This window comes from Chelonoidis abingdonii, chromosome 6 (genome assembly GCF_003597395.2).
Source record: "Chelonoidis abingdonii isolate Lonesome George chromosome 6, CheloAbing_2.0, whole genome shotgun sequence".
NCBI classification, from domain to species: Eukaryota; Metazoa; Chordata; order Testudines; family Testudinidae; genus Chelonoidis; species Chelonoidis abingdonii.
This window is the reverse complement of record NC_133774.1, coordinates 74,359,121-74,377,247: the sequence shown is the minus strand read 5'-3', so window position 1 is coordinate 74,377,247 and position 18,127 is coordinate 74,359,121. Positions and strand designations below refer to the sequence as shown.

The 18,127-nt window shown below is 40.2% G+C and overlaps 1 protein-coding gene across 2 annotated transcripts in view; it reads left to right on the top strand.

The window, feature by feature from the left end:
- Positions 1 to 18,127, top strand: part of TRIM36 (tripartite motif containing 36) — a 43,939-nt gene that overhangs the window by 11,072 nt on the left and 14,740 nt on the right. Inside the window, exons 1-3 of one of the 2 annotated variants that reach the window (XM_032789138.2) lie at positions 5,106 to 5,341; positions 6,786 to 7,023; positions 17,114 to 17,439. In XM_032789138.2, the coding sequence (XP_032645029.1) occupies positions 5,315 to 5,341; positions 6,786 to 7,023; positions 17,114 to 17,439 (591 nt within the window). In that variant the 5' untranslated portion in view covers positions 5,106 to 5,314. Of the gene's footprint in view, positions 1 to 5,105; positions 5,342 to 6,785; positions 7,024 to 17,113; positions 17,440 to 18,127 lie in introns of those variants that run through there. The other variant, XM_032789137.2, reaches the window with a different exon arrangement.

Genomic DNA, 18,127 nt, shown 5'->3' with positions numbered 1-18,127 from the left:
ATGATGGGGTTTAAATTAGCTGTTACCACTCAAGAAAGAGATCTTGGAGTCACTGTGGCTAGTTCTCTGAAAACATCCACTCAATGTACAGCAGCAGTCAAAAAGGCGAACAGAATGTTGAGAATCATTAAGAAATGGCATAGGATATTAAGCCAGAAAATATATTGCCTACATAAATTCCTGGTATGCTCACATCTTGAATACTGTGTGCAGATGTGGTCGCCCCATCTCAAAAAAAAAAAAAAGATATATTGGAATTGGAAAATGTTCAGAAAAGGCCAACAACGATTAGTGGTATAGAACTGCTGCCATAGAAGGAGAGATTAATAAGACTAGGAATTTTCAGCTTGGAAAAGAGATGACTAAGGGGGGGATATGATGGAGGTCTATAAAATCATGACTGTTGTGGAGAAAGTAAATAAGGAAGTGTTATTTACTCCTCATAACACAAGAACTAGGGGTCACCAAATGAAATTAATAGGCACCAGGATTAAAACAAACAAAAGGAAGTATCTTTTCACACAACACACAGTCAACATGTGGAAGTCTTTGTCAGAGGATGTTGTGAAGGCCAAGACTATGGCCTTGGCTACACTGGCACTTTACAGTGCTGCAACTTTCTCACTCAGGGGTGTGAAAAAAACACCCCCCTGAGCGCTGCAAGATACAGCGCTGTAAACAGGACCAGCGCTAGTGTTTTTAGCGCCCTAGGCGCACGGCCATTTCGCCGCCCCACGCCCTGGTCCCGCAGCTCCGGTGGAGCTGCCGCAGTGTTGCTTGCGGCAGGTCCACCGGAGCACCTGCCGCCTCCCTCTCCCCCCGGCAAAATGCCACCCCCCAATAATCCTGGCACCCTAGGCGATTGCCTAAGCCACCTAAATGGAAGCACCGGTCCTGGCTGTAAAGCGCTAGTGTAAACAGTGCCGCAGCTAATCCCCATGAGTGCTTGGCTACACTCAAAACTTCAAAGCGCTGCTTTGAAGTGTGAGTGTGGTCGCATCGCCAGTGCTGGAAGAGAGCTCTCCCAGCGCTGCACGTACTCCATCTCCTCATGGGGATTAGCTTGCAGCGCTGGGAGCCACACTCCCAGCGCTGCGGCACTGTTTACACTGGCGCTTTACAGTGCTGTATCTTGCAGTGCTCAGGGGGATGTTTTTTTCACACCCCTGAGCGAGAAAGTTGCAGCACTGTAAAGCACCAGTGTAGCCAAGGCCTATAACAGGTTTAAAAAGAACTAGATAAATTCCTGGAGGATAGGTCCATCAATAGCTCTTAGCCAAGATGGACAGGGATGGTGTCCCTAGCCTCTGTCTGCCAGAAGCTGGGAATGCATGACGGGATGGATTATTTGATGACTTCCTGTTCATTTCATTTGGGGCACCTGGCATTGGCCACTGTTGGAAGACAAGATACTGGGCTAGATGGACCTTTGGTCTGACCCAGTGTGGCCATTCTTATGTTTTTATCCATCCACACTGCCATTAAAGAAGAGAGAGCTCCTGGCCTGTTCCTCCCAGCTTTTCTAAAATTACACTCCACATTTCTTTCCGATGCCTTGGATGACATACATTTGATGCTCTATGGGGCAAGGACCATGTCCTTTTTTTTTTTTTTTTTTGTTCCTTTGTTTGTTTACTTTTGTTTTTTGGTGACTAGAAAACACCCAGTACATTTTTAACACAGAGTGCACCTTAACATTTAGCAGTTTGAAGATTTATGTTTTAAACACCCTGAGGTCTTATCTGTACTAAACTTTTTTGGGGCAAATTTCCCATCAGTAGTAGCAACAGCAAGCATAGGTGAAAACAGGACACAGGTTTCTTTACCACCGTTGTCCAGACCTGTTCTAAGACAGAGTGCACCCTGGCACAGAGTGCACCCTGTTTTTCCTAATCTAACCTAATGCAGCAATGGTGGGAAACTTCCCAAAATAGTCTAGCATGGGCACAGCCTAGGAGGCAGATAATCTTATCCTCTTATCTAGATAAGAATTAGGACCTTGCCTATACCAAAAAGTGACCTAGTTTATTATTTTTTTTTAAAATCCATCTAGTTAAACTAGTGCAAATCCATTAAGACGATGCACATAAACCAGGTTCAACCCTGCTTTATATTAAACTACTTATTTAAAGTAAATCAATACAAACAAGGGTCAAATTGGATTACGTGTCTCTGCTTTAGAGTTTAGCACTTGTTTAAGTAGCTCAGTGTAAAAATTTAATTTTGTTTAAACTGATACACTTTTCTAGTATAGAAGGCATAAATCACAGCAGTTAAGTGCTTTTTCCCATTACCACAGAGGGAGTTAATAGCAGAGGTAGGGTTAGGTGGGAATTCCTGACTACTTCTAGTTTTGGACACAATCAGTTCAATGTATTTGTTCCTTTCCCCTGCCCCCTTCATTCCACTCCCTTTTTGTTTGCTGCTCTTCCCTTTTTGGGAAAATCTTGAATTCCAGTCTCTCGTTCCCAGGACACCAGTTGAGAAAGAGGTACCTTGCAGAGCTCTTTCAGATGACTATAAAATGACATCTGGTGCTTTTCTCCCCACAAACTTCTGAGTTCTTGCCGAGCTATTTTCTCAGCACAATACTGGTTGACACAGCGAGTGGAGGGTAGGGGGGAAGAATCAAACTGAAGTTGCCTAACTTAGATATGTGAATAACGTAGCTGAAATTGATGTACTTAGATCTACTTACCATGGTTTCTTGACTGCAGTAAGTCGATTGCTGGCGCTCTCCCGTCGACTCTGCCTGCGTCTCTTGCTCCAATGGAGTACCTGAGTCAACGTGGGAGTGCTCGGCGCTCAATTTATCGCGTCTTCACTAAATGTGATAAATTGACCCCTGCTGGATCGATCACTCTGGAGGTAAATGTAGGCATGCCCTCAGACCCAGTCTTGAACTATGATGTACTTCCACTAGACTGCAGAAGGCCTGTCCTGCTGCAAAGAAGAATCATTCCGTTATTGCTAGTTGTTCCTTAGCTACAATGATAGGCGCAGGATGGTGCTTCTGTATCAACATTAGTGGGATGAAACTGAGAACTCTATAACTATAGGCATCACTGTTCTGTGATTAGTTTACAACAAGGACATAAATTGATCATAGAACGTTGGTGTCTATGCTGGTAGAATTTTCCGTTTCATCCTAGGCAGTCTTATTTAAATGCTTTTGAGATGTGTGATGGCTACTAGAAAGTGTACCTGTCTCTCTCTCTTCCCCCATAATATAGTATGCCATTTTCTTGTAGAGAAAATGTTCTTTGTCTCCATTGCTGATACAGCCTCAATTCTATCAACATAAACAAAAAAAACTTTGTTTTACTGCACCTCATCCCCTCAGTACCTGAGCACTTTGTTAATTAGATTGACAATAGCAAATTCTCTAAACTTCAGAGAGTGGCTACTCTCCCTTTTGGCATCCTTGAAGTCTGTGCTTGGAGTGGGGTTCTATTTAATTTATTTATTTTTAGGGGGAAGAAGGGAGAGGAAAAAATAGATGAGAACGGTTGCTGAGAATGTCATTTTGGTCATGGTGGGAAAATGTGATCAAAGAGAGAGGTAACTGTAGTTTCTTAAAGATAGTCAGATTCTAGACTCACCTAGTCTCTCTTGATTTTACTTCACAACTGGATACCTTCGACAAAGGCCCTGTTTACATTAAGGAGTTTTACTTACATGAGTTTGGTTTGGTATGTTAAAGGATCAAGCTACACTTGTGTAAGCACTGCTTTACATCAGTGCAGCATGTTTATGGTGCAAACCCTTAATGATATTGATGCAGTTATACCATTACACTGGTGCAGATTTATTTAATATAGACAGGGCTTATGGACACAGGGAAGTTATTACTGTATAATGTAGAGTGTGACTATAAAGCACTATCTATTCCAGAATAGCTCTGTGTGGACTCTTACACTGGGATAAGTGTGTCCACATGGGGCGCCTATCCAGTCAATTTCCCGTGTAGACAAGCTGTATTTACGTTGTCTCCAACTCTCACATGCTTTTTTCCCTCAGTTTTATGATCTGCGTTGTCCCAGAGAAGTGCTTTTGTCTTGATGGTTCATAAATACAGATGTTGAGCAAAACTTTTGGAAGTGCCTAAATCCCATTTTCAAGAGTGAGATTGAGATTTATGTTCCTAAATCTAGATTTCAAAACTGATTTAGGCACGTTTGAAAGTGTTACCTTTTGTGTACTCTAATGCGTCTGGAATTTGGTATATTCCTGGTTCTAAAGATTATAACCAAAGCCTTGAAAGGGCATTGGGAGGGAGGTACTGGAGTGCAGGCTGGACCTGCTCCTGGCAGCATAAACCATACAAGGAGTAGGCAGCTGCATTTTGCACCAGCTGGAGCTTTTGCAGCCTTGGCAAATCTGCAAGCCTGCTAGCACCACCTGGATAATTTGGCACTGAAAACACAAAGTGTTCTAAAATGTAGATGGGAGGTGGTGTTTACTTTTCCTTGTGGCATAAGGTAGCATTAAGGATTTTCTGAATGTGTGCACAGTCACAGATTTAGGTACTTTATTGTGGTGTACACATGGAGTATGTTCATATGTAAAATAGACGATACTGTGATATAACAATGTAAACTTGACATGTTAGTTTGAAAAATACTTAACTCTTCCCCCACCTCTAGTGAAAACAAATAGTCAAGAGTAAACAGAGAGGGTGGGATATTTAGGTTTGACTGTCCCGTTCTGTACCACCTCTTTCAGTGTGACTTGTTTCATTTAAAAAACAAAAAACCTGTTGATCACCTCTAACTTCTCCCCTTGTTGCTAGAGTTTAAGTCCCCGGCCACGTCCCATTTACAGGGGGAGGAGGAGGACAATCCTGCCCCCCGGCTGGATTTTAAGGGAAGCCAGTCTGGGCTTAGTCTCCTTCAGGATGAGGGGGAGAGTGAGTGTGTTGCCCTGTGTCCCCTTTCTGAGGCGGGGGGAAGCAGCGATTCTCCTGCCGCGCTAGGCGTGGCCCTGGGTGCTGTGCCGTGGCCCTGGGGCCGGTCCCTGCTGGACAGCGCCGGTCCCAGCCGCGCCCCGCCCCCAGCCCAGGCCCCCTGGCGCTGCCCCTTGCCCTCCGCTCGGCGGGCGAGAGCCGGGCCGGCTGGGGGCGGTTCGGGTGGGGGAGGGCCGCGCTCCCTCCTCCCGGACAAAGGTGCCAGGTGTCGCTCCGCCCCTCATTGTGCGGTGGGCGCCGTCGCCAGGCCGCCCCGCCCCGGCCAGCTGCTGCGCTGTCTGGGAGCCTGCAGCCTCCTCCGGCCCCGCGCTCCGCCCGCAGGAGAGCCCGAGCCCCGGCGGTTCCAGGATGGAGGGCGATCGGCTGGAGCCCGCCGTGAGTGCGGGGCGCGGGGGTTCTCGGGGTGGGGTCGGGCGGACGGTGGGTGCCTGGCCCTGGAGGGTCCCGGGGCGCTGTGAAGGCGGGAGATTCCCCCAGCCGGCGGGGCTCGTGGACGCCCCAAACTTCCTGCCTTTAGCCCCGCTGCCAGCCCCGGCGCGTCGTACTGTCCCCGTGCTCCTGTAACTGCAGCGGCTGCCCCGCCGCACCCAGCCCGCGAGCTGCAGGCGGCGGCGCTGCTCCCTGCTGTGTCCCTCTCGGGCGCTGGAAACCTGGGCGCGTGGATTGCAGGCTTTCTGCAAACTCATTCTGCTGCAGTTCACCGCCCTTCCCTGCTCCCGTCTGACAGCCCTGCCTGGAGAGCGCCCTCCAGAAATCCCTCTTGGGGGTGTGGCTGGAGAAGCCTTTGTTTTGGGGGGCCGAGGAAAGGTTGCCCATTACTCACTGATTCTTTAGCAGCCAAGCACCCTCCTTTCCTCCACCCCACCAAACCCAGTTCACAAAGCACCATTCCCTAGGGCGTTGCAGAGCGTTTCTCCTAATTCATTCAACCAGGCTATAATTTACTTTGACTGGACTGTAATTGGAACAGGAACCTTCCCCCCGGTCTCCCGCCTCTTTTAGAAACAATGTGCTTTCTTGTTTTCTTCGTGATTGTTAGGAACTTGGAAGAAGAGTAAACCCAACTATTGAATGTACGCTAGAGAAAAGCAAGCTTAAGTAGATGTATGAGGAATAGTTTATCCAGAGCTACTTACTGAGAACTTGGATCTTTATGGAAGAAGTTTTTGTAACCCTCTGAAATAAATTGAAAATGCAATTGATTAACAGTTATTTATAGTAAAGTGATACTTTCAGGTAGTTAAAGCCTGAACACATGGCTTTTACTTAAAAACAAAACAAAACAAAACAAAAAAACCATGCAAAACCTCATATGTTTTCAGGATTGTTTCATTTTTTTAATGTCATTTACAGCTCTTATGCAGATTATTGTGCAAAGCAGGAGAAGTAGAACTAAAAGGAGTTGATATTGACTCTAGACAGTTTCACTTTTGCTTACTATATTTTCTATTTGTACTCCCTTTGGATAATAAACACAATACAGGAGGTGTTGTGTTAGTAATGTAGATAGTGAATCTGGTATTGCAGATTTTTTGGCCCTTTTAGAAGATGAACTGCAAAGCCAGAAGACAGGAACTTTATGATTAATTTAAAAAACAAAACCAAACCTGCTTTGTTTTTACAGTAGACTTCTCATTTTTGATGGAGGACCTGAGATCCAAACCTTAGCTTTGTTGTGCTTATATTTTTGGAGCCACTTTCTTTTTCTGATGTAAGATATAAATGTAGTTTTGAATGTTTGTATATAATGTGAGTCTTACTGGCTCAGATTCTGATCTCTTCTTAATTTTGCTTTCCTCCTCACCTCTCTCTTTTCAAGGTTACCATTAAGAATATTGAACGAGAGCTCATCTGCCCGGCATGCAAGGAGTTATTTACTCATCCACTGATCCTCCCTTGTCAGCACAGTATCTGTCACAAATGTGTAAAGGAAATTCTCTTCTTCACACTTGAGGATTCTTTCACTGATCTAGGCTCTGAATCCTCCAATCAAAGTAGCCCTCGTATTCGAATCCATTCTCCTAGTTTGGATAGAATTGACAGGGTTAATAGATCAGGTATGTACCAGAATATTGTTTGTGCTCTGGGAATTTCATGTAGAAGACTGATTTTAATATGAATGGTCTATGCCTTAGTAAAGGTGTCATCTGATACTTTTAATGTTGAATGTTGTCACATGAATAACTTCAGAATGGTGTAGTTTTCGGTCTTTGTTTATAGCATGCACAAACAAATATTGTACCTGGGAATGTCCTATTGTAAAGTTGAGATACTCTAGTGGACATATATAAAATAGTTATTAAATATAGCATCCTGTAAATTGATTCATAACTATAATTTTTCTCATGCTAAATTACCCTAGTCACTATGGCTGTTTAATGTGACATAATCTTAGGTATCTTTAGAAAATGCCATGTTTTTTGTTTGATCTCCAGGCTTTATACTGCTCACAGTCTGGTGGCTTTGGTTTCCTTTGGAGTCTTTTTGGTGCAGCTTTTCTAAACTATATATCTCCTTTGCTTCATGCATTTCACTAAGGTATATTAGTAGATTACTTTCCATATGTGATATCAGAACTCTTCAAGCAGAAAACTTTGCAAGAAGATTGAACCAGAGTTCTCTGTGTAAAGTATCAAGGAATACTTAATTACTGGTTTCTTGAACTGTTAATTCATGTCTGACTTTATCTTGAAGATACTTAGCTTAACCTTATCCTATTAATTAAATATTCATAAATGTTAAGTAAAAGAAATCCACCTTATTAAATGTAAATAAGTGTAAAAGTACTCTGTAACACTTAAAAAAAAAAAAAAAAATCTCAAGGGATGGCTGCACTTGCAGGTATTCTGGAATAGCTGTTGCTTTGGAATAACTCGGAGTGTGGACACTCTTATTTTGGAATCGGAGTGTGTTTTCCTGAGTTAGCTTAATCCACTTCCAAAGTGGTTTCCCTTTAAATTCAAGACCTACCTTTATTATGGAATAACTTTCTTCTGTAGACAAATCCTAAAACTTGCATCTCAGGTTTTAGGAATATTAATTTCTTGTCTTTCATTTCTCAAGAGCAGAAACTTGCATCACTATCTTTTAAAGAACACTTAAATTAGGACTGTGGCTAGTTATACCTCTTTGTGTCCTCTTTCCTGCCCCACCCCCCAAAAGGGTAGAGTTTGACCAATATATTGCACATCTGGATTTGCTAATTAAAAAAAAAAATCCTAGTTTGAAATTAGTTACCCTCTAATAATTTGGCTTGCTGTCACTCAGGAAGTGTCTTTTGAGGCTAGGAATCCTGGTTGTGATGTTAATACAGTAATTTACCATCTTCACATTTTGTGTATTGTTACATCCAGACCAAACACAAACAAAACCAAACTTGTAAAAAGAACTCTTGGGTTGCAAAATCAAGCGTGTGGAAGCTAAGAAATGGCAGAACTAAGTGTTGACCATACAACCTTAATTGGGCCCATTTGGGCATATGCACTATGATACTGTCTGTAAGTACATGACCACATACTATTTTATCCATAAGATGCCTGCCTCATTGAGTGTGCAGGATGAACAGTATGCTCATTTCATGGGTAGCTTATTCAGTATATAACCCCATGCGCTATGTGCCACATGCCATCCAAACTCTGCACTGAACACAGAATTATTAATTTCCTCTGGAACTTTTCTGTGGTACTCTCATCATAGTATCTTAATTCTTTACAAACTTCTTAGTTAATTTACAAATATTAATTAATTAATCTTTACAACACTTCTGAGGTGAGGTGATATTTTCATGTCCATTTTACATATGAAAGACCGGAAATACAGAGATTATATTTTTGTAAATATTGTAAAAAAAAAAAAAAAAAGTGACAAGTAATTCAGGGTGCCCAATTTGAGACACCTAGGGACTGATTTTTCAGAGTAAAGGTACTTGGTATAAAATGCTAATTTATGTGCAAAGCTCCCATTGACTTTGTAATGATCCCAACAGTGGCCCAAGAGCATGAGTACAAAGCTGAGGGTAGACTTGAAAAAACAGGACACAAACCCTAAATTGGTTGTGAGTTCTAAATGTAGATTTCCCCAACCAACTGTACCCTGTGCAAACACTTCAGGCACATTAACAGCCTTAAACAGATTCACTGACGGTCCCCAGGATACTCCAGTCTGTTTTGTCACCCTGGCAAGTGAGTGTATTTCCATGATAGATGGTCCTTAAGACCAAGAATCACAGCAATATTTGCTTACCCAGTCGCTTACCCAGGTCAGTTGTGCCTTAGATCTCACATCAAGGACAACGCTTGTAGCCAGTCCTATAATAAACTATATTAAGATTTATTAACTTACCAATAAATTTCACTACGCATACACAAAACAATGAAAAAACATTTTCATTGGCAGTAACAGAAATGAAAAGATAAGCAAAGTAAGAAAAATACTGCCTGAGAACTTACTAGAGTTTGACTATTTGGTATATTTGTATATTTTGACATATGATGTTGATAATGTGAGTTAAAGCTTTAAATTTTAACTTTTTTGAATCTTAGCATCTACTGTCATTAAATAATTGTCTGACCCTCCCCCATAATTTCCTGCAACTGTGAAAATTTAAATCAATAAAAAAATGCTCAAAAATAAACATTGATATCTGTTGAAATTATAAAAAAAAAAATTCTGCCAAGCCTATATATATATGGCATAGTCATGATTAATAAAGAATTAATTAATGTGTAGTGTAAACTAATTGCTGTCTTGACCATTTAGCTCTAAGTGCCAAAAGCAAATTGGTTTCTATTATCTAGCTATTATCCGCACAACTTGCTCTTTACGAATGCTGTTTGCTATAATAATGCCAAAAATGACTGAAATTGGTAAATGGTTTTCCTCTAACTTAAACTGTACACAAATGCTTACTTTAAAAAATACTGGCCTTAATTTTATGGATTGGAGAATATATGATAATTTAATATAGGGGTGGTTTATAATTTTGAAAGTAAATAAGTATAATGCCATTATACTACAAAAATCATATAAAGTATTTAGGTCTCCAGTGCTGTGTAAATGATGAACGATTCTGAAATACAGTAAGAGAGAGCTTGATTTTTGTTTTTCTCCCCCATTTATGCATTATAACTGTATAGTGTATTAGGAAACTAAACACTTTTTTTAATTTCACCTGGCAACCTGGGCACCAGTGGAGAAGAAAAGAGTTGCTGCTTTATCTTTTGTAAATCAATGGTGTATTTATTCTCTGTTTCTAAAAATAGCTTTCTGTTCATTGTTCACAGCCACGCAGCGGAGGTCTTTTGGGTGGAGAGGTAGAAATGCTTCACTTTTTGTTTGGCTGTAGATAGTGTAATATTTAGATCTTAATTTAAATATAATTGGTTAGCATATAGTTTTCAAATATCAGTGTCCATAGGCTACACTTTTGTAGACTTGACCAAAGTTATGGAAGATTATCTGAAAAACTTTTCATTCTGTTCTGCGATTGATCTAAAGGTCAACTGGACTAAAACCCGTAGAATATATTTTTTTTTGTTGGTGTTGCTCTTAATTTCTGTAGTTTACCATCAAAAATTTTTTTGTCTGTTTTTGTTTTTCTAAGGAATCATTTCCCGGGAGGCTATCAAACCAGGTTCCAGTAAAACTGGTTGTAGTTTTACTTCCAGTAATACCTAATTAAAGTATTGATCTTCTATATACTGTAAATTATGGTCAGTTATAATCCTTTCTTTAAAGGGAAAATAATGGCAATATAAAATTGTAATTCATCTCAAAGAAGAGTGAATAGCTAAACAGTTTTTTAAAGGTTTCTTAAATATAGGGTTGTCACTTTTCTAATGGCTGGTAACCGGACTCCCAAGGTCATGCCCCCTGCTCCGCTACTTTTCCCTTCCAGCTGGGCACCCTTTGCTGCTGGGTTGGGATGAGAGCTGCTGTAGCCTGACAAGGAGCCTGCCTGCAGGTAGAAAGTAGCCCTGGCTGAACAGGGGCTGGCATGGGTTAATGACCCCATGCCTCCCCCCCCGCCCTGTGGTAACGACTGTTGGTATCCGGTCAGTACATCTGACCAGACACTGCCAGGTCCCCTTTTCGACCAGACTTTCTGGAAGAGAACCAGGCACCTGGCAACCCTCAGTAGCACTGGGATACAGAAGCCAAAAGCTGGACTATAATGAGAGGCAGCCCTACTTGAATGTAATACTAAAGAGGAAGCTGCCATCTTGCCAGTCTGATAAGGTTGTTTTGGGACCCAGGGAATTAATCTTGGCATGAGGAAAATAGGAGACTTCAAAATGATATACCAATATCTGGTAGTATAAGTGTCCTTTTTTGTTTCTGTGTGATTTTTGTTTTAGAAAGGCTTTGGTTATACAGCTTCTTCAGACAGTCAAATACTGAGATGACTATTTCTGTCACTTCCGAAATGTTGAGTGGAATTAATGCTGGGAAATAGTAGTGTAATAGTTGCTGTTCTTGTGATATACCAACACTTATCACAGGGGCACTGAAACATTGACAAGTTCTTACTATAATTATGAAAATTCACTTGTAGCTTTCTTAAAGATACTACATGTAAGTGATAATTGTAAATTGCTGTTTGTAACAGTACATTGTTATTTAGGAATTCAAGTTTTTAGATAGTGTTTCCTTATCAAGTTCTGCTTTAGTTTCTGCACATGCCCAAAAAATCCCAAACAATGTATTGTTTTATAAATGTTCAAAGTGCTTAAAGGAACACAGTCAACCCCAAGTATAACCAATTTACAAAAAATATATCGTTTCAGTTGCTAAACCTGCTCCCTAGTTTCTCTGCTAATTTTTGTGGTTTTACAATTGCACTTTCCTGTCTTGCTAAATAATCCTTTTTGTTGCTGTGTAACAGACACACAAACAGGGGAAGCACTGAAACTCGTTTATTTAAATATTGTCAAATGCACAAAGTAAATATAAAATCCAGAAATAATGTATTCTTGCAAATTATAGTACACTTATTGTAAGAGATTAAATTGGTATATACTGTTGAAAGAGAGAAAATGATTGTATTTCAGAAAATTATTAATTGAATCCAAACTTCACATTAAACACACAAATCTAAAAATCAGACTGGAGGAAAAAATATTGTAACTTATTTCACTCAAATGTTTAGAAATATGGTATGGAATAAATTATGAAGGATCTATCAAAACAGATTCCCATCAGTTTGGAGACAGTTCAAGTAGCCTTAAGAAAGCATTGTCAAAAATCACTTCTGCTATATATCTGCTCTAGTTCTAAGCAACACCTAGAGGCGGCTCCAGGCACCAGCGCAGCAAGCGAGGGGCTGGGGCGGCAAGCCGGGGGTGGCGGCGTGCCAGTCATCGTGAGAGTAGCAGTCAGGGAGCTTTCGGCGGCGTTTCTGTGGGAGGTCCGCAGCTTCAGTGGCAGGTACGCTGAAGGCGTAGGACCAGTAGATCATCTGCAGAACCGCTGCCGAATCCACGTGACCGACGGGCCTCCCGCAGAAATGCTGCCGAAACGCTGCCGAAGACACCCTGACTGCCGTGCTTGAGGCGGCAAAAAACATAGAGCCGTCCCTGACAACACCTACAATTTATTGTAACTGAAAGATTTTAAATTTATGCAGTACCTAATATGAGTGAAGTTGTTTTCTGAAAAGAAAGGAAAGTTAATACTTTTTTTCTAAGAATTTTACAAAAATGCTAACTGTGGGCTGGAGGTGGAAATATCAATTCATTTAAGAAGTTTGTAGCTGAAGCCAGTTAGGGTGATCAGATAGCAAGTGTGAAAAATTGGAGGACAGAGAGGGGTGGGTAATAGGAGCCTATATAAGAAAAAGCCCCAAATATCAGGACTGACCCTGTAAAATTGGGACTTCTGGTCACCCTAAATCCAGTTAAACTTTAAAGTATCTTTTAATCTTTTTAACACCTCCACAAATTCAGTCTTCATATCCACCATAATCACAGAATGCTGCTGATATCATATGTTATCTGAAAAACACAAACAAAAAATTTATATTTTTAAGGTGCATTATCCCTTTCCTGGTTTAACTGCCATATATTATGCTGTTCTACATTTTAAATGTTGATCTCGCACACTCTCTTAGAGGAAAACATTATTTTAAATTTTTTTTACATAAAATGTGTGCAATTTTGTTGCCTTGACTTACTACTCATGTTAGTAAACATAAGCATGTGCTTAATTGTTAGCAGGATTGGGGTCTAAACTGCTTGCCAAGAGAACCATATTTTAATCTTTTTAATGGAGTTAGAGAATCTGTAGAAGTTAAACTGTAGCCATGGGACCTGTGAATTGGTAGGATATCGTCTACTTACAAGTAAGGCTATTTATTAGTAGTGCAGGGTTCCGTTTGCAGAGTATTCTGAAATTTAGAGGTAGAAAATAATAATCTTGATAGTGTATGAATATTAGTAGGAGGTGTGTGTAGAATTGATGGGTAGAAGCTGGATTTGTAACATAAAAGATGGCATGGAGCATTCTGGCTCACTTTAAAAGTGGTAGCCACAAAAGTTGAAGTGTTTTTATGAAATTATTCTAGGCATATTCTACCTTTTGTATATCTGCAAAATTTAACTTTTTGCTTTTGTGAATGAGGGTGGAAGAGAAACAGAACCTATCTCATTAACTATAATATATTAATCTGCCTGGTTATTCACCACACATTGTGATCAATTTACTCCATTTTTGAAACAGAAATCTTATCTTTTAACAACTATATTGACTTAAAAAAAAAATGGAGAGCAGCCACTAGTAGTGATGAGGCTAGTTCTTCATATATCTAAAACTATTTAGCATATGGTGCTGTTTTAACTAGCAAAAATTCTTTTCCCCTCTTGAGAGGGCTTAAATGCCATGAAGTAATCATGAGTCTAACAAAAATCAAATTATTGGAGTAAATTTAACAAAAAGGCATGGAACATCTTTTGGATTTCCTGGCCACTGAATGTGTTGTTCTAGGCATGGTGTCACCAGTATATGTGTAAAGCATGTAGTCCTTACCATGGTCTGATTTTGTGTTTTAAGTGACAGAATGAAAGGCCACAATTGGTTGGCAACTAACTCACTTTTGGGTTAAACAAATATTAATGCCACTTCTGTGTGTCACTTGGTCCAGACTTCAAAAGCATGCTATTGGATAAGAGTTTGATTGTTCTTATTTTAAACTTGACCACTGCACTATACTCTTTTCACCTGATATTTTGCTATTTGTTATTGCTCATTTAGCTGGCATGTTAAACTGCTCATGTGCTGTGTTTTTACAAGCTACCATTAGTTTTCATTATTTATTTGCTTAATTAGTGACTGTAAGTATTACCTTACTTTTAGTGGCTTCTCTTCACTGCATGGTTTGAATGCCAAATAATCCTTCTACTCAGGCATTTCAGGCTCTCTTTGAAGTGTCTGTAGAAGGTGTATTACTTAAACTTACATGCATATGTCTGGGCGTACATTTAAATAAGGCTTTTAAATCAGTACTGTTTTCATCCATTACATGTGTGTTGCTCATCTATGCCAAGTTACAGGTGTTGCAGGGCATCCAGCTTGGGTTATTAAATTCGCTTCAAGTAAGTGCACAAACACTTTGGATTCCTTTTTAGCCAGAAATCTGTACGTTGCCATAGCTACACTAATCAGTTTAATTGTATTTATTCATAAGTCTGAGCTGGCCATCTTTCTGTAGGCTCTCTAGACAGAAATACAGAACCTACTGAATTGGAAATCACTGTCTGCTTGTGCACACTCGCTCACTCTATGGGCCTTTCACTTCCAGAAGCGTATACATACCTGCCATACTGAACGTGTTTTGAAAAACAGTTCTTTCACCATAAAGTAACGGTTATAAAAAGGGTGTTAGTTCCTGGTGTGAATATTTTTAAAGAAAGTTTACAGAATGCTGGAAGTTGTGAAGAAAATTCTGAAATGGTTGGTATATTAGGGGCAGCTAGAGATCAGCACCGCTAGATAGCTTTGCGCATAATGGAATCTTAATACTTGAGGAAAACTTTCAAAATTCTGGGAAACTATATAAATTTTTTTTCTGAATTAAGGCAGCTGACTAAATACAGTTATTGCCTAATTTCCTTTTAGAAAATTATTCTTGAAACGAATTAAACACTTTAAAATTATAAAGACTTGAAGCAAGTCTACACTACTGCGCTACGTTGGCACAACTGCACGTCTGGTTGTGAAGCGCTATGCTGATGGGAGAGCGCTGTCCCGTTAGCATAATTACTCCACATCTGTGAGAGGTGGAAGCTATGTTGGTGGGAGTCATTCTCCCTTAGAATTTGGTTGTAAGGGATCTAACATATGCATAAAAAGAAAAGAGGAAATTGCCTTAATTTACAGTTGCATGAGTCATAATACAATTCTCAGAATTTGAAAACATTTTTGAGAAAAGGGTGGTAATGCTATGCTCTAGTTACAGAAGCATCACTTCAAGCTTACTGGCAGAAGAAGGAGGGGAGGATATGCACCATGCCTAAATACCAGTTTAGTCAATTTTGAATTTATTTTAATTGCCTCCTTTTGGCTGATGCTCCTCCTATTTCTTTGCTCAAGAATGAAATCAGATGAGTACTTCCTGTCTGAGGCTTTGTAGGAGTGTTGAGCTATCCCAGGGTTTTGCAGACTCAAAATGGAAACAGGCTGGTGTGTGTGTGTGTGTGTGTGTGCTCGCGTGCGTATTTGGTGAAGTTAGCCACTTTATCCCAGTCTTTGAACAAGGGAAGATGGAATAGCTATTGAAAGAAGCAGCAGGGGAATTCTTGGGTTTTGTGCACAGTTTTTGGATGTCACCATAATGCACCATATTCCCCAACTAAATGTAGAGCAAAATTCCTTTAAGCCTAAGTAAGCTGATATTTTCAGACTAAGTGAAACTATATTAAACCGTCAAAAAACTGGATACCTCTTCTTGGTGCTGGGGTTCCTCTTGACTGGTAACTGAAGCTGTGAAAATGCCCAATAAATTGGCTATATTGAAACTTCTATTGTTTAGGACAGAACATTACTTCTTCTCAGTAAGAACTCCTTTTAGCTCCCCCCACCCACCCCCCAGACTTGGAGCTGTCATCTCATTTAACCTTCCTTTCACAGAGATGATTCTGACACCCTTGTTTAAAAGTGCTAAAATCTGAGCCATGCAGCTGGGAAAAGCCAAATCAGTCTGTGCATGCTGTGATTGACTGGGAGATTTGGTTTGGATTTCCTAGTGTTCTAAATATCCAGCTTGTCTTGTTTTGTAGTTTGGCTCCACTTGAGATATGTTGCAGCCATAATAAAACTTGTAAAAGCTCAAATTCAACTACATGCATCTGGGAACAATGCTATTTGTTCTCACTTTTTGAGACAGAACAATCTCCACTTTGGACAGAGTCACCTGAACACTAATGTGGATTCCAGAAAGCGTCAGAGATTTTAACCATGTAGTATCGAAAACTAGATTTAGTATGGTAACTCTTAGTCTGTTAGTGATTGGGTTTCAGCTTTTCACATTCATGTAATTACCATGTAAATTTGTCAAGCTTAGTAGGGTAGATAGTACCTTCCCGTGTAAAATCAGACAAATTTAAGTAACTGGATGGAGTGCATTTATCCCAGAGTGACTTGCCACCAGGAATGAATACAGACCTATTAGGGCATTTTCCGCATCGTGCACAGTTCTGTCGAGATTAATGACTGAATTTAACTGGTATTGTCTTTCAGAATGACTGGAGCATACAGTGCCTACTATGAAGAAAGAGGCATGAGTGTAGCACTACTGGCGTATTTTACTATAGCAAGAAACAAAATTGCAATGTCGCAACTCTGGAGTCAGAATTGTTAAATATTTTTACTGACATTTCATTTGGAAGTAATTTTTTACTTACGATATCTTCTGAATCCAACCAGGGTTATGCCTTGTCAATTTAAAAAAAAAATAAAATAAAAAATCTTCTTTGACTTGGCAGAATTCACCTGAATTCGTATTATACCACTTTGAATGACACGTGCTAAAGTAGCTCAGGATTTCCTCAGAATTTAGGCTTGTGGATTCTTGTTAGGTGCTGTCTTTCCCCCTTTCCCATCCTAATCTTTATTCCTATTATGTTGTAACTAAACTAGGACTTGCCATCTATACAGGCTGGAAACGCAATTCACTGACTCCTAGGACGACCATTTTTCCTTGTCCTGGCTGCCGGCATGATGTGGATCTGGGAGAACGTGGCATCAATGGCTTATTTCGAAATTTCACCCTGGAAACTATTGTGGAAAGATACAGGCAGGCAGCCAGGGCAGCCACTGCTATCATGTGTGATGTCTGCAAACCTCCACCTCAAGAATCTACAAAGAGTTGCATGGACTGCAGTGCAAGCTATTGCAATGAATGCTTCAAAATACATCATCCTTGGGGAACTGTAAAAGCTCAGCATGAGTATGTAGGACCAACCACTAACTTCAGGCCCAAGGTAAGTGGTTTTTAATCTGGTGTACCTTGCAGATCTTTTCATCTGTTCCATCTGACCTGATGCTGCAGAGCAAATGTTGCCCATAAAAAGCAATTATCTGTTGCATAATCATACATTTTGGTTTCCATCGCTATAATCTATTAAATGAGTTGTAAGATTTTGCATTAAAGTTATTCATCTGAATCCAAAGAGGTGGGTGTTAACAAATGCACGGGGCACATATTGGAAGTGGGTCATAGGCTTTGACTTCATCAAATTAAACGTGTTGGGTGTGGTTCTTTCAGATGAAGGAATGGGGCTTTTTAAGAACAAAGTGTTAATAATTTTAGTCTGTTAGTGGCCTTAAATAATGTGGTGTGTTTTTTGTTTTGTTTTTTTAATCATTGCAATGGGTCTTTTCAAGAAGTAGCACAATAACCAGAGGTTTGTGGCAATAGTTTCATTCACGTTCCCTTTGGACATTACTTGCATGGGGCTTCATTTATATAAAAGTGTATTTTCTTTCTCTCTCCTCCTCTGCTGCTTTCTTCCTGCATTCTTAGCAGTAACAGAAGGTTGAGTCCCTGGCACAATTATGTGGTAGGTGTGTGGTGAAATGTGTAGTTCTTGTGTTTTTGAATTTTTAAAACCTAAACTGTATAAATGTCCCCAATCATCTTTGTAGTTTATTAGGTCCTTACAAATACCA